Below are 17,533 nucleotides of genomic sequence, written 5' to 3' on the forward strand. Positions count from 1 at the left end.
CCAGCACACAATTTTTCAAGTGAGATTCACGTGATCCAAGAGTGACATTATTATTATCTTCAGCTAGTCTAACACTACTAACAAAAAACAGAGCTGAAATTGAAAGTTAACTGTGCCTACTATTTTAACTTGTACTTCAAGATTGAACTTTACATGAATTGCAACTAATCCAGAATTTATTAAATTTTTTTGACTACACACTTGTATCTAGAGCCACTACTACATGTCATGTTGACCTGCCATGACACAGTTACCGTTAGCGAGCTATTTTTTTCATCTGTGATGAACTGAACAATTTGAACTGTTCCTGTGTGAGCTGTATTTTCAACTTTTCCAGTTGACTACTGTCCTAAGTGTCATTTATCTGGAAGCCTGATTTATGTGGTTGTATTTTTTTTTACACCAGTTGAGATAGCTTTAGGAGCACAGCATTGTTCAAAGTTACTTTTTAACATCCTAAGCGAAAGATCAAACATGATATGCTGAGACAACCTGGATACTACAGCCTGTGTGGGTGAAACTAGACAACCGTGATACTACAACCGGTGTGGGTGAAAATCTAGTACTACAAGTCATTCAAGTCATCGTTTGAAGACAGCTGATATATGGTCAGTCGAAGTAGCTGACATATTCAAGAATCATCTACATCGAGTGCTCGTCATAATTCTAATGACACACTCATATTGTCGCTGTCTAACAGCACATTTAATAAGAGAGCGCTCTTACTTTTAGACCTCTCTTGTCGTCACTACTTATGGTCATTTTTAGTTATGTATATTTGTTTCAGCAACTGTACGAAACAGTGGATTACCTATCAAGCACATGAATTATTTATTGGATTACTTGTCAACTATATGAATTGTTTAATGGATTATCTGTCAAACATATGAAGTATTTATTGGATTACTATTGTTCAAGAACTTGAGTACCGTATCATTTAACATTGTACTGTGAATTTAACAAGTGGATTACTTATGAACTGTACCATTGTGCTGTGGATTTAGCAAGTGAATTACTTATGAACTGTACCATTGTACTGTGGATTTAACAAGTGGATTACTTATGAACTGTAACATTGTACTGTGGATTTAACAAGTGGATTACTTATGAACTGTAACATTATACTGTGGATTTAACAAGTGGATTACTTATGAACTGTACCGTTGTGCTGCGGATTTAGCAAGTGGATTACTTATGAACTGTACTGTGGACATAATTTATGTGGAGCATCACCGGAACTTTATGTACAAGTCAAGCATCAAGTGAATATTTAAGGGAAGTAACTTTAATTACCCTTTAGTATTATCAGTATTGATTAGTTCTCTTGAACTACACCACAATTTTTTTTCATTGTTTACATTTGTATTTATATATACATTTGACTTTAGGGACTAAATTTAATTATCTATTGAGTCTGAGCATTTATATTTTTTTTCAAGTAAGCATCCAGGTATTGGTAGGGACTCTTTAGATAAAGTAAATACTTGATCGTATAGCTGTATTAGTTAAGTTTGTATTTCGTCAAGTATCTATCATATTGTTAAACTCTTGTATTGATATTGTCTTGTTTACATTTGTTGAATTTCTTTTGCGTCATTGTTATTACTCATTGTAATTCTTTTGTCTACTATTTCTACTATCTTGTAATGTCTCTTTAAAGCAGACTGTTTAGTATCTATAGTGTATTTATGTTTGTCTAATTACTTATTGATATATATATTTATTTTACTTCTTATTTCAACCTATTTTTTATTATCAACACTACACTACACACTTGATACACTATGGGATATATTTTGATTTGAGATTGTGACAAGATTGATTGTATATAATATATACTTTGAGCACATTGAACTATTTTGATACTATTGATACATTGATCACTATTTGTCAGACTAATAAGGCTCACATAATTGTGAATTATTTGTTGCAATAAACTTTTACATTGCAAGGGGAGATACTAGAAATACATAATCACATAATTGATCAGTAAAGTATTACATTACGAACTAGACAAAGTACCAAGAATAACTTAAGATACCTCATAACCTCAATTGTTTCGCACAAAATATATATCTACTATTACCTGTAATTACTATTTGAGCAATAATAAGTATTTATTGTACAATATTTCATTTACAAATATCTAGTACACATATCTATTACTAAACTATATTACTAATTTGAATCTTTGAAAATGGCTGAGTATGAAAAACTAATAGAGATAGTGGATAAACTAAAGTTAAAAGAAGATGATAGAGCTGCATTCATTAAAATTGAAATAGATAGAATTAGAGTAGAAAAAGACAAGCAACGGGAAGAGAGGCTACATGAAAGAAGACTGAGAGAGAAAGAACAAGAAAACTTAGAGAAAGAAAAAGAACGCCAACATGAAATAAAATTAAAAGAACATGAAGAAAAAATGGCCAAGCTAGCAAAAGAAAATAAAGACAATTCAGCAAGTCAAACTTCATCTCATCATCAGTATCATAGCAAATTTAGGAACTTTGACCCAAAAGAAGACACATTGGAAAATTTCATAATTCAATTTGAATACATCTGTCAAACAGCAAATATGAATAGTGCACAAATGGCTCAACAACTTCTAGCTAACCTAAGAGGTGAACCACTAAACATCATCGACACACTAACTATGGAGCAAAGAAAAGACTACAACACAGTAAAACAAAGACTTATTGAACATTTTGGCAAAACGGAGGAGCACTATCGAAAACTTTTTAGGGAAATAAAACTAGCCAAGAATGCAGATTTAAAAAGAACAATACATGACATGCGCCAGAACATGACAAAGTGGCTACAACTCGCAAACTGTAACTTAGATGACCCCAAACAGATATTAGATTTCTTTCTCATTGAGAATGTGCTAATAAATGTTACGGATGCAGCATTCTCATTCCTGAAGGAGAGAAAAATAAAAAATGAAGCTGAATTGATATCAAACTTAACAACATACAAGGACTCCCACCCAAACATCACCATTGACAAAAGGGAATTATACAATGTAGCTGCAACAGTGACAGAAAACCATCCAAGAACTACAAATAAATTTAAATATGCCAAGAGCATACAATGTTTTTTCTGTGGCATATTGGGTCACACCAAAGCAGAGTGCAGAAAGAGAATGGCATCAGAAAAACAGCAATATGTAAATAGAAACCATAAATATGGAAGAGATAACAGAACTTTCCAGAGCTTCAGTCCTAACTATAATAGATCCTATCAACAACAATATAACAGAAGAACATGGCAAAGCTACAGTCCAACTAACAGTAGATCACATCAAACAAACAGAACCAAAGCAGCAAACAAAACAAATAATTATACACATCATATAGTTAAAGTTGAAAATCTTTCAAGAAATACTAGATGGCAAACTATTATGAATTATTTCAACAACACAGCTTTTGTAAAATGGGTAGACATCAAAATAAGTGAAGACAAATCAAACAAAATAGCTTTAGTCTATTTGAAAACACAAAGAGATTGTAACAAAATTGTCAATTCATTTGATAATACTTTATTTCAAGGAAGATATATTAGAGTAATGCACTTTAAAGCTAGCATAAATTCAAGGTCATAGAATTAAAGTCACAATTGCTAAAGTTCAAAGATTTAAGATTCACACCTTAAAGTAAAAAATTATTTTTACAACCAACTATGAGCATTATTCTGTAAACATTGAGCATTATTCTGTAAACATTGAGCATTATTTTGTAAACATTGAGTACTATTTGTAAACATTGAACTAGAACTAAGACTTCATTTTTAAAAAAAAAACTCTATTTGTAAACAAACTTTGGAATTTGATTACTACATTGTAACCAACAATTTTTTTTTCACATTCTTTTGTCAACAAGAATAACATTTTTGTACTCAACAATGTAAACAAACATTGAATTTTTTCCAAACTTATTCAGTACCTAGCTTAATTTTTTTTCCATACAATGTAAACATTATTTTTCTCATTGTATTGAGAACAACTGTGACAAAATTTTTTTTCTACAGCTATTGTAAACAAGATTGGAATTTTTTTACTATGTCATTTATCACAACTATATAACTTAGTCACATTTTTCAATACTATTGAAAAAAGGAGATTGATTCATAATGTAACTTATTTATTTAATGTCAATTAGTGTAATCAAATATTGACATACACTTGTATTTTTTTAAAACATTTTTGTCAAACTAATCTTATGAACTTTATTTTTGTAACAATCATTGATGTCAACAAGAAGATCCTTGTAAACACACTTTTTGATATTTCAAGTACTGAAAGAGACACTTGATATTATTTTTTAAATTGGACTTGCATTTTTTTTCACAACAGATTAAAATAAATACAACTAAACCATTATGATGTTATGCTTGTATGTATATGCTTGAACAAATTAATGTAAACTCAAAGATTGTATCACAACTGACACATTTTCTCAGTTGAATCTTTTTTTTGACTAAAGATTTTTTTGAACTTTGTACACAATAATTATTTGATAAACAATGTAACATTAAACTTTTGCCATTACTAGCTACAAATTATTTGAACTGTTATATGGAGAAATACTTAATTGAAACATAAGGTGCATGCAACAAGCACTATGAAAGATATTTATTTTGATTTCATGTTGATACTTTTGAGCAAATATTTTGATACTTGAATTATACATATTTACTTGTGTAATATTAATGCACAACAATTTTTTATGGAGATGTCAAACCTCATATTGAAGTAAACAGATACATTGAATTTGTAACAATGATCATTAATCAATTTGATCTTGAATTTTGACACATATTTTGAATTTTTCTATACTTATCACTTACATATTGAGACTTACTTGTAACATTTTCTACATGATTTATACATATTGTATTATTGGTGTCAAAAACCAGACTTCTAACATTTCTATAGTGTCAAAGATTTTTTTATAAATAGATATTGTGAATAAAAACTTGTATTAATTTTTCACATTGTGACATAGGAGATTGTCATTGAAATTTTCGTCACACTTTGCACATATTATTATGAAAAAGACTTGTAAATATTGAACACATTTGAACATTGATGTATATATTAGAACTACATGTAAAGAATTATTTGGGATGTTAAGTATTTGACTCAGAGAATTATTTGAATTGCCTTACAATAATATGATGAATTAGAGAATTTCGCCCTTGCATGAATTTTTTTTGATTCAGCAAATATTTTGTGTAACACTGTCATATTATATATATTTTATTGCAAGTTTGTAGTTCTATTTGAACTCTGCAATTGTACATTTCATAGACCCCAAGAATTCCAATTGATCCTACTTATGATAATTATGTCGTCAAGCTGAAAAAAATTTCTTCAAAATTTTTTTTCAAAAGGGGGGTGATAGGTAATGTCACCACCTCAAAGTTGGTGCCATAGAGTAGAAACCCTAATTCTGTATTGTGTATGTTAATTCCATATTGTGAATCTTATTCACAACCCATGTGGCACTAAGGTGAACACTTTTGACCTTAGGTGAACCAGAGAGTTAAAGGCAGTCAGTCCACATAGAGATCTTGTAGCAAGCACTTGTATTGAAGCACTTAAGATATAAGCAGTAGAGTTAGATGTTTAAAGTAGTTGGTTATAGAATAAGTACTAAGTTGTGATATTCGTATATTACTGTTGGATTAATACTGACCATTCCTGGGTCGAATTGTATGGTGTATTCACTATGTGGTGTTATATTAAACTTATTGTGTCTGCTACACCCAGCGTCATTTCATTATTCAGTGATTTGTAACAAGAACCCAATGTCACCACCACGCCTACATTGATAACCACGGCCACATTCATAACATATAAAATAAACCGGTGACACTGGTGTCACAAATTTTAAGATTTATGTTGCACAATTAGATTTAGTGTCTCTCAAAATAACTTAGATTTGCAGGTTCTAAAGTGCCTTTATAGTAATACGCTGAAGGAACACAGTGTTCAATACAATTGTACTTGAGTTTAATATCTTTTAACTGAGTCAATAAAATAATTACTCCTGCGAGGAATAAAATTCACATTAAACATAAACCACTTGTACAAGTCATAAATAGTACATCTTCCTAAAAGACTTTCTAGATGAATGTTTCATTCTTCACCCTTAGAATTTTTCGGTGACCCCCATATTTATTTCCTACATATTTGTAGATGCAATATTTGAGTGGTTCTAACTTTATTTTAGTTCAGATTTTTTTTTTTTTTTGAGAATGCACATTCACCTCCTAAAACCGTAAAGAGGAAATATTTATTCCTATTAATTAGTTATTTAAAATAGTTTTACACTGAAATTTTACTTCATTTAGAATATATTAAAACTAATTTTGTCTTACAAGCTGACTTCTAGTAGGCTTTGCATACTCACACACACACAAATTACAGGTTTTTCTCTTACATTTCACTCATTACTCAATGCAAACTAACACCATTTTGCTGGTCTCTCGGCTGGCTAAGAATATTTGTTTAACAGTTTGACTGAAAAATGAATGGAGACAAACACATTTCAAAGACCACTATCCAATAAATAGGTCATTTTGTGATATCAGTTTGTACATATTGAATCATTTATTAAACATGTAAAGGTGGTTTAACAATGTATTTGCAGAATTTAACTAATAATTTACCCAAGAGGACTCCCACTCTAAAGGTAAGTTGATATGTGTTTTAGGCTGGGGTAGGGAGCGGGAGGATTTCTTTGAGAAAAGGTGCAGACAAATGTGGAGGCACAGTGGCTGAGTGGTAAAGTGCTTGCCTCCCAAACCAAAAGCTCTAGGTTTGAATCTTGGTAGACTGGGATTTTGAATTTTGGGACACCTCTGAGTCCACCCAGCTCCAACAGGTACCTGTTATTAATTGGGGAAAAGTAAGGCGGTTGGTTGTTGTGCTGGCCACATGATACCTTTTGTTAACAGTGGGTGATAGAAATAGATGAGCTTTACATCATCTGCCTCATAGATTGCAAGGACAGATAAGAAGACAAATACTCACATGAAAAAGAATTTGATCAAAGACAATGAATATTACAGTGAAAACAAATTAACTCTTCAATACGTCTCCAAAATACTACTATCTTAACTGCATTTATAATCCTTAAACAAGCAGTTTTAATCACAATTTTAAACTATTTCCTATCAAAAATCTTGTTTCAGCTCAGAAAAAGATTTCCTTCTATAGCACACTGGGTTTTGGTCATATTTTTCAAATTCAATATTTTAACCATGAAGCCATTTTTTTTTCAAATCAATGAACAACTAATGCATTGGTAATATGAAGTAGGCTATTCCATTTTTTTTTAATGTTAGCAAGTTCCTTCTTTCTAAAATACATTCTTTGATGCAAGAATTTGATGAAAATGACCACAGGACTTGAGTTGTTTTAAAATGTTTGACATCTTAATAGTGTTAAATATATAATTAAACTAGCATGGAACTAAATACTATTTTTTTTAATTTAAGGACTCTCCCAAGGAATTCTTGGTGGGGTTCTATCATTCCGTAGTCCTACATCTCCAGAATATTTGAGTTTCATCAAGATTTCAAGTGTGTTGTTTCTGTTGCAATTGAGGATTGATCCAATAAATTTTTTTTTTTTTTAGAAATAGTAGTACAGACTGCTTGCAATTTGCTTTATAAATTAGAGTTAGCTGAATGTTTTCTTCCTAATCTATTCAACGGATTTTTTTCACTCTATGACTTTTGTTTCAGTCTGGTAACAGAGTGTTATGCTTGCAAGAACCAAAACAAACATTGCAGAGTTAATTTTGTTTTGTTTTTTACTTCAACTTGTCTGGAATCCTTTGCAATGAGTAAAAGTGTTTTGTTTTTTTTTAAATAGATTTTAATATGTAAAGTGATTGTCATTTAACTACCATTATCATTTTTTTTAATCATTTAATTTAATTTTGCGTTTAATATTTTTTGTATAAGTGATTTTTTTTCAATCTCTATATAATTCTTAGATATGCGGCAAGCTAAATAATTATATAAAACTTTTCTACTGTTTAACAGTACCTTAGTCAAAAGTTGTGTAAAAATATTTATTTATTTATAGTACATTTCATTTTGCTATTAGTACATTTTACTCAATCCATTCAATTTGTATGTCTATGTATTTTCTGTTCTTTTTGGGTTACTGACTATCCAGTGTAATCCAGTGAACCTTGTGACCGTTAGTTTTGTTTGAACCAAGTCAATGTGCAATGGCATACTTTCTTGCCAAGCTTATCTTTAGGAAGATTTATCTGTGAACCTGTGACACTTACATGATGACACAGATAATCATTTTCAATAGGGTCATAAATTAGTTTCTATTTGTTTTTAAAATGCAATGTTTCTTTTCCAAAAATTGCTTAACACATATTTTGTAGCAGTGTTGATTATTAAGATTCATAGTTTAATATCTGTTTCCTAAGAATTATTGTAATATTTCTTCAATTATTAAATTGCATTTTTGTTTACCACTGATTTATTGGAAGCTTTTTGCATGCAATTAATCTTTTGTTTCTTTCTGTTGGCAAGTTTATAAATGTTAGAGAAAGTAGGAACTAAATGAGAATTCATTTACTAAGATTTTGTCTGGGATTTATTCACCACTGACCTATATTTTATGTATCTGATACATTGTGAGTATCTTGAGGGAGTACATTCGCTGTATGTGTAATATAAAAAATAAACACTAATTCAACTTGAATGTGTTGTTGTTGTTTTGTATTGTTTCAGTTGTAGATAGCAAGGTCTGAAAGAACTTTACTTGATTAAATAATGAGATAAAAGAGGTAGAAGAAGGTTGTTTGGCATCGATCTGTTTGAAGTGAAGTGTTTTGAACCAACGCTGCTGCTCAAATACGTGAACTTTGACCATCCTAACATCTTGGTCTCACAACACACTTTTGAATTTATGTCTTTTAGTTCTCTCTTCAGTTGAAGAGAAAGATGTTTTGTATTCAGTAGTCAGACAAATAAAACATCAAATAATTCCATGGTGAAAATACATAAGCCATAAATTTAAAATTGAGACTTATAGTTAGCTGAACAAAAATATTTCATCACCATATGGACATTCGGCAGGGCCGGTCCTAACAATTGCGGGGCCCTATGTGAAACTGCTCATTTTCCACTCTTGACTTCAGCTCTAATATGTCCCAAGATTGTCTCATTAATCCACTCTGATCACGTGAACAAGTGCTGCGACAACATTGACCATTACGACCATCTGTAAACACTAGCTCACAACTGTCAAAGAGGTCGAAACCGCTTGACTAAGTGGCTCGGGTTTGAATCTCGACTCGAGCAGAGTTGTATTTGCTGAGCATCTAACCTTCTCCCAGATACCGCCTTCTCTCAATGATCCACAAAAGAGATTGGACGATAGCACTGAGCATGCTATAATCATGAAAGTTGAGCTATATAAACACTGTTGTTGTTTTTTAAATTCTGCACAGTCCTCCCTCTGTCCTAGATTAAGACGATTCTAATACTGTCCCTTATCCTCCAATGTATATAAAATGTTATCGCTCAGACCAAAGGAACGCCTCTGAGGTAACAGTAATTTACAATAAGGCGCCACTAACTTGATGTACCGATGCAGGCCCTAAGCCATTGTACACCTGGGCTCACACCTATTAATCTTTAGTATTTCATTTCTTTAATTATTCAGATACCCTTACCCTTTCATTCAGTGGTTCTCAAACGTTGCCCATATCTGAACACTTTGCTTTTTTTTTTTTAGAGAGATAAATTTACGTGGTGGCCTACTAGTTAATTATTCCAGTAGTTTGTGGAACATCTATTCAGGCCTCGCGCAACTCTAAGGTTCCATGGAACACAGTTTGGCAAACACTGAGTTAAATTGTAAGTCTATAAATGTCTTTTGTCTATCAGTACGCTTTCTCGTTGTGTTTTATTTTAGGTTTTCTAAATTCTTGAGTGTATTTAGCTGTGTGTCAAGTTTTCTTCTCAAAATCGCATATTTAACTAAACACTTTAACGTTCTTGTTTATCGAATACAATCACTGTCGAGATGAATGGCCTTCTTTTACTCAACCATAGTCAGAGAGACAGAGACCTAACAAACAAGATGCTTTCCCTGAATATGAATGTAATGCCCGAAGAGGTGTGAAAGAGGAAAGTAACAAAGATGTAATATTACAGTGCCAGCTTTGTTGTAGAAAAATTACAATTGACTGACTCTCCAACCAAGATAAAAGAATATAGGGACAAGGAGTCCACAACGCTCTACAGGGGCGGACTGAGTATCAAAATCGGCCCGGGCACTACCATATAAACCGGCCCACAAATGGCATGTCATATATTTTCGGTTGGGGTGGGGATTTTTACCCCACTCCGCAATTTATATATATAATATATATATATATATATATATATATATATATATATATATATATATATATATATATATATATATATATATTAGTGTGTGTATGTAAATGTAATTAATCTCCATTACATTCTGATCTTTCATTCTTTCAAACGTTTTTCCTACCCTAGAATACTCTCTTCCTATATTTAGTGGAAAGACAGTACACACCGCCAAAGGGCAGCTAGGGAGTCCGGGGGAGAGCTGTTAGCTCCCCCAGTGGGGTCCCGGGCGAAGCCCCGGAACCAAGCATTAATTCAGTTATTTTAAGCTTTAAAAATGCATATTCTGAGGTACCTACAGTGCAATTAGCTGAAAATTTTCAAAAATCAAATCTGCTATTCAGTGGAGTTCAGAGACTGGTAGACAATGGTAAAATGCTTTATTTTTTGTATTGGAGGGGGAAGGAAAACCACAAAACCCCCTTTTGGCTACGCTCATGAAATTTGGTGACTGTAGTTTGCTTAAGTTGGCTGCACTGGGGCAGTAAGTAAAGTTTCCCTTTCATCGCTTTTATACAATGAGGTCTGAGGCAAGTGATGGTTTGAAGACCCTCCCCTGCAGGCTACGCCCATGTGTTATATTATATGTGTAAGCCTAATTCTCTATAAAATATATAAAGTTTGATAACGCATCGAAAACTGGATGTATGCATTCGTAGGATTACATAATGTATTCTATTTATACACGTATGTAGTCTGAAAACTATAAACAATACAATAGCAGCCTAATGAGTTTGAAGCTTTTTGGTATTACTTATAGATTACAGATGTTTCTTCAAAAAATAAGATTGGTAAGTTTTACGCATTTCATGTGTCAATCTAGTCATGCATGTTGATCTGTGATTTAAAATATGCTAAATCATTGGTTTTCCTGGCTGATTCAGGCAACCCATTCCATTAAAAGATAAGAGAAAGCAGAACGGTTAGAGAGGCACTTACTTAATGTGAAAAGCTCTTGCTTCCTCCTAGTACATTCTCAAAAACGCGATTTGTATATGAATATACCATGACCCATTATTTAAAATATAAATCTCCTTTCATTAAATATCGGATGTGACAGCGCTATATAAATTATTGTAAAAATTTTCATCATTAATGACTTCATACTAAGCATAAGTTTGCTATTAATTATAATAGTATAAGAATGGCTCCATCATATCCAACAATACTCTACTGGATAAAGACATAAACAACAGGATAGCCAAGGCAATGGCTACCATGTCACGGTTGAAGAAAAGAGTCTGGGACAACATATTGCTGACTAGCAGTACTAAAGCCCTAGTCTACCGGACCTGAGTGTTGAGCACCTTGCTGTACGGAAGTGAAACATGGTCAACCTACTCATGGCAGGAAAAAAAGCTGAATGTCTTCCACCTCCGATGCCTAAGGCGGATCTTTAAAATAAGGTGGCAAGATAAGATAACCAATGAGGAAGTGCTACAAAGAGCAGGATGCCAGGACATCCGCTCTGTTATCAGCAGCAGACGCCTTGGCTGGCTTGGCCACGTTCGTAGAATGCCAGTAGGTCGACTTCCACAGGACATCCTGTATGGCGATCTAATAGAAGGCAGGAGAGCCGCTGGTCGCCCACTTTTACGTTATACGGATGTATGCAAATGCGACATGAAGCTCTTCAAAATTGACACTGGCAACTGGGAAGAGGTGGCACTGGACAGATCCACATGGAGAGAGAGCATTGTGACAAGTCAAAAACTAGCTGTCAGAGTCACTCAAATTTATCACAGCATTAATTATTATTTTTCATTATTTATTCATTTTATTTTAATTATTTCCCCATCCTACCCCTAAATTCTCCACCCGCCCCACCTTTTTCTCTCCAGGCTAGACCTTAGTCCACCACCTTGGAGAAAACTAGGCCAGTTCTTTCATTTATCTGCCCTTGATCGGGGAAAGATAATCACACTTTTGTCTTATCCGCCGTATGTCTGACTGACGGTTGCGGTTGACACCACCTTGAAGGGAATGCGAGTCAGTCTTTCTTTCTTCCACCCTCTCTCCCACGACTCTCTTTGATCTAGGAGATCGCGAGGACCAACACGCCAATTGATCTTTCCAATGTGCGAATCCCACCTCGAGTCAAATTCACCCACGTGTAAGATAATGCTGAGCCTAGGACATTTCCTGTTTCCGCCCGCATTTTCCAGGCCTATATAAAGTAGATCCAAATAAAGCCAGACTCTCTCTTATTTCTCATTGTCGTTGAGCAATCGAGTCTGGACTACTTCATACATTTTTACTTCTAGAGGAATATCTGGTGGTAAGCCGAACTTAATCACAAGTTCCATCTTAATTACTTTGTGCATATTCTCATCTGTAGTCACCATGTGTATTTTATTATTTCATTTATATTTATTTAGTACATTGTGTATTTCTCACTGGCGTAAGTAGAAAACATAAACATGTCCTATGTATTTATTTATGAATTGCATTAATCTATTAATGCTACGTTGCTCAATTGATGCAACCATGTATATATTTGTACATCTTATTTTATTTCCTTTATCTCGGTTGACCGCCTTGATAATTTTACTAGCGCACTAATACTGCGTCTAGAAAAGAGTTATGAGTTATCTCCCCTGTATTGAATTATCTCCCCTGTAGTCATTTCACTCTAACGAGAGTTGCGCCGCTTGAACGGACACCCTCTCCATTCAAGCGCGCTCCATTGTTCTCGACCTACGGTCATATGTAAACAAACCGTCATGGTCGCTGACCACCGCCCAATTCAACCCCCCCCCCCTTTTCTTTCTCTATCCACTTGTGTTGTTTATTGGAGATTATTATTTCCCCTTCTATGTACATTTTTATATTATTATTTCCCCTTTTATGTACAGTTTTACATTGCTACTATCAGCCATCTATTTTTCCATATCCCATTTGTCATCATCTCCCTATTGTGCTCTAAAGCAATTTTACCAATCTGACGAATGCACCTCAGTCGAGGGCATCGATAAGATGCATGAGAGACATGTCCTAACTTGTCTTTATTTATCCGCAGCCTCCCTCAGGTGTCTGCCTTAGTGCTTAGTGCTATTCAGCACTGCACTATCTCACTGACCTGCCTATGTATGTGCTTAGTGCTATTCAGCACTGCCTTTGTCTACTGAGATCTACTCAACTCTATTACTTGGCGCTATCGGCATTGCCCGCCTATTCGACAGCCCACCTGTCGAGCTATTAGGTGCGACGTCCCTATAGATTCAGATCTGTGCGAGACGTCATAGCTACGCCAACCCTCTGCAACTCACTGGACTTATCCTGATAACTACGCTGCCCACGGCAGATCCGCTCTGCCCGCAGTACACTTGTGCCCACGGTAGCCGGCCATCCGCCCTACTGTGCCCACTACAGATATTAGAATTAGGGAGTGAGACTCCACAAGAACTATATCACCGGCGTCCCTCTATCCGCTAGAGTGCCACCTCCAGCTGCAGAACCTCAAGCCAGGACACAGCCAGCTGCGACATCAACAGGAAAACCAGCTAATTATCAGAGGACAAAGTGACATACTCTCTTATTAGGTGCAAGAGTGATGATTAAATCTAGTATTATTTAGAGATAGATGCAAACCCTCCCCCTTTTTATTCTTATATGTATATTTATGTAAATAAATATTCTTCATTTTTAACTTTTGTATCTATCTTTCATTGCTTGTCTCGTTGCGTGTCTGCTCCCGATTCATATGCTGATAGGTTGGTGTGTGATAGCTTTAAAAATAATCATCCCCTAGACATTAAACGCGCCAAACACACATCACATTTCCCCACCTGTCACAAGCATAAAGGAAGGGTCACAGATTGCAGATGTCATACACAACAGAAGCAGAAAGAAGGGTGAAAATGCAACGGCGCCTGGTGATTATATATGCCCAACCTGCGATCGCAGCTGTGTATCAAGGATTGGCCTCTTTAGTCACACAAGAAGTTGCAAAGGGAAAAGATCGTCTCTCGAGACGTAAAATGCCACAGATAAAAATTGATTTAGATCTAGATTTATTTTTTAATTAAATAAAAAAAAATTGTAAGCCTTAAGTGTAGTATGTTTAGATCTATGTTATTAAAAATAAACAAAAAGAAACTTGCTTTTTCTTTTCAAATTGCAGAAAGTAGAGCTTTATACCCATATTGAGCTGTGAATAAGTTGGGTGGTTTGCAATTTCGCGGCTGTGTGTAATGTGTATGTGTTAAAGTTAATTTCTATTAAGTATTGTTAAAGAGCTAATTGTCGCGCCTATATCTTTTTTTTTTTGTTGTTCTTAATTTTTTTTTTTTTTTTGCTGCGTTTTCTAATTTAACCTCACTCATCCCTCTTTTTGGTTAAATTTCATTGGAACCATTAAAAGACGGGGGAGGGAAGGAGCAAAAAAAAATGGGATTGCCATCAAAGACCCATGCCGACCAGCAAAATGATTAGACCAAACACAACCTCGAAGACATCAAAGCAGTCCATGCCGCTCGTGCGGTCTAACGTTTTGCAAATGATAATACGTACAGTGTAGGCCTATAGTATATATTTTTTTTATATTCTTGTTGAATTTCAAACAAAATTAATTGTAAGAAGAATAAATTTAAAAACAACAACAAGAAAACGTGTTCGAGCCTTTGTGTTTTGCTGCTGTCACTTTTTTTTTTTAAGTTGTCTGCATGGAAATTTTTTTTTCTTTGGTCGCGACCAGACCGGCCCATTTGGTACCGGCCCACCAGGCATTTGCCCGTTTGCCCATATAGCCAGTCCGCCCCTGACGCTCTATATGCCTCTCCTAGAGGGCGTCATAGTCTCATGAGGAATTCAATGAGAAACTTCAACTTAATAACTTTGTAACATATTAGTTTTGAATGAACCTGCGGGTGTTACGTCTAGCCCTACAACGTTTCAAGATTGGACTTATGATTTGACGCTACATTTAGAGAGAGAGAGAGAGAGAGGGGTTTAAATACATTTATAATTATTATTCAGCACCAAATTCAAGGTCTTCATTTCCGTCAGTCAGAATAAATAAGTCTTTGTAAGTCACGAGTTGTGAAACCAAGTAAAATATTACATTCTTATTTCATGCACTAAAAGACATTATATATGGAGGCCTGTCGATAACCTATGGAGGATTTTCATTCTCTCTCCTTTGTCCATGTCTCACTGATTACAAAGGTATGCCTATTGGAAAATTATCATTAGTCATGCACGTATTTTCAAAGCATTTATTTCATTTTTCTGCACTTTTTACCAGTGCGGAATCACACGTCTGAGCTCTTCCGTTATAGTGCGTACTATTTTAATGGACCTCATTCACCAATCGTAAACAAACAACATTTAGCCACCTGATTCTCTATCTCTTCTATACAAATTACGTAATACACAATGGCTATCACGTGACAGTTTTTTTTTTGTTTTATCAATACTATCACGTGGCTAAATGTTGTTTGTTTACGATTGGTAAATGGGGTCCATTAGTAGGCAACAGTAGTATTCGAAAATAGTGTCCTTGACATTATTCTTTTATTTTTCTATTTCATTCTTTTTCTTTTGATTTTCTAACATTTTTCGTAAGTCCATAATGTCGCCCTCACATTCTCTCTTTGATTGTGGCTACATTTTGGTCACAACCAAAGCGCATTCAATAAAATAGGGAATACTTTTCTACAAATAAATTACCAGACAGCCAATGGGTCAGATTTTATCGCCTTTTTCCTTTTATATTTACTAATCATAAAATTTGAGATTAGAGTGTGATGCGACATAATATACAAATGGGTTCACATATCAATACGTAGTTTATATTATATAGATATTCAACTAATTTTGTTCACAAACTATGATTCCACCATAAAAATAGGACCCCCCCACACACACACACACAAACACTCAGAGGGCTAGAGCGGGGGGGGGATCCCCTGGATTCGCAGTGGGTCAGAGTGTATTGTACACAAACGAATCATCTGAAGAATCACAAACTGAGGAGCTGGGATACTCATTGAATTGGCCCACAGAGAAAGTCTAGAAAAAAATTTCATTGCCACGTGCAATCTCTCAGGTAGGCCTACTGAGCAGAAAGAGGGGCATTGGAATTAACAGCAGCCGCACTAATAAAGAAGCGATCAGCCTTCAGTATAGATGCTAAAACAGTATAAATCTTAAACAATTGTAGTGCGTGTCTTATAAACCCAGAATCGCGTTTTCAAACCTCTACAATAATAGCAAGAAATAGGAAAAGAAAAAGCTTACATGCTGGCCTAATGGGAGAGAATGAGTAAACAGTTTAAAATTCTCAAAAGTCATCACCTTTGTTAAATCGCCTCGATCTCATAGGATTAGCACCCCTGACCTTTCTTTTTTCCACTCCCGCCTCAATTAGAACCGCTGGTCCCCTTAAATCGACTTTGTCAAAATGAATATACTTGCAACTTATAAATTTAAATGAATTATTCCCCTTTGAAAGTCGGCACTATATTATTAAGGTGAAGAACTAGTTTATGTCATAATGACCTAATGTTTTCACCATTGAAAATATTTATTTTATTTTAATCAGCTACATACGTTCCATCAAAAAGAACAATTATTAGGCTTTACGCCCACGTGCACCCATATATTTTTACTTAGTTGTGAATGTTAATTAGACACTTTAAAATGATTGATTTCAGTTTCTTCATTTTCTTGTTGCTTCAGACAGTCTATTCCAGTGATGCCCAAAATACGGCCCGCGGGCCAGATCCGGCCCGCGAAGTGGTTCCATCCGGCCCGCCGAAATGTCGGCACAAAGTATATAAAATCCGCTACTCCCCCCTAAAGAAAAGGTTTAAAAATGTCTCTTTACCTACGTTACGGCCATCAATTTTACTCCGATTGATTGGTACCATGACCAACATTTGTGCCTTTATGAAACTCTTAATGTAGAATTTATAAAAAAACAAACAAAAAAATAATAAAAAAATTTAAAAACTTTACTTTTTTGGCAGAACATGATAATTAGCCAATATTTTTGAGTTGTAAATAAAGTGTGGCTGTTGTTTTTTTTTTTAAAAAGAAACGCAATTATAAAACAAATGTGACGTCATTTGAATAAAAAGATTGTTAAACTATGTCTAGAGATCGG

At 34.3% G+C, this 17,533-nt stretch overlaps 1 protein-coding gene across 3 annotated transcripts in view; it reads left to right on the forward strand.

Annotated features, from left to right (window-relative positions):
* LOC106073195 (uncharacterized) overlaps nucleotides 1-8,737 on the forward strand; it is a 31,304-nt gene extending 22,567 nt beyond the window's left edge. For all 3 annotated transcript variants that reach the window (XM_056024835.1, XM_056024828.1, XM_056024843.1), the window contains exons 15-16: nucleotides 6,654-6,695; nucleotides 7,753-8,737. In XM_056024835.1, the coding sequence (XP_055880810.1) occupies nucleotides 6,654-6,695; nucleotides 7,753-7,806 (96 nt within the window). In that variant the 3' untranslated portion in view covers nucleotides 7,807-8,737. The remainder of the gene's footprint in view (nucleotides 1-6,653; nucleotides 6,696-7,752) is intronic.
* Nucleotides 8,738-17,533: the final 8,796 nt, after the last annotated feature.

Source organism: Biomphalaria glabrata, chromosome 1 (genome assembly GCF_947242115.1).
Source record: "Biomphalaria glabrata chromosome 1, xgBioGlab47.1, whole genome shotgun sequence".
Classification (NCBI taxonomy): Eukaryota; Metazoa; Mollusca; class Gastropoda; family Planorbidae; genus Biomphalaria; species Biomphalaria glabrata.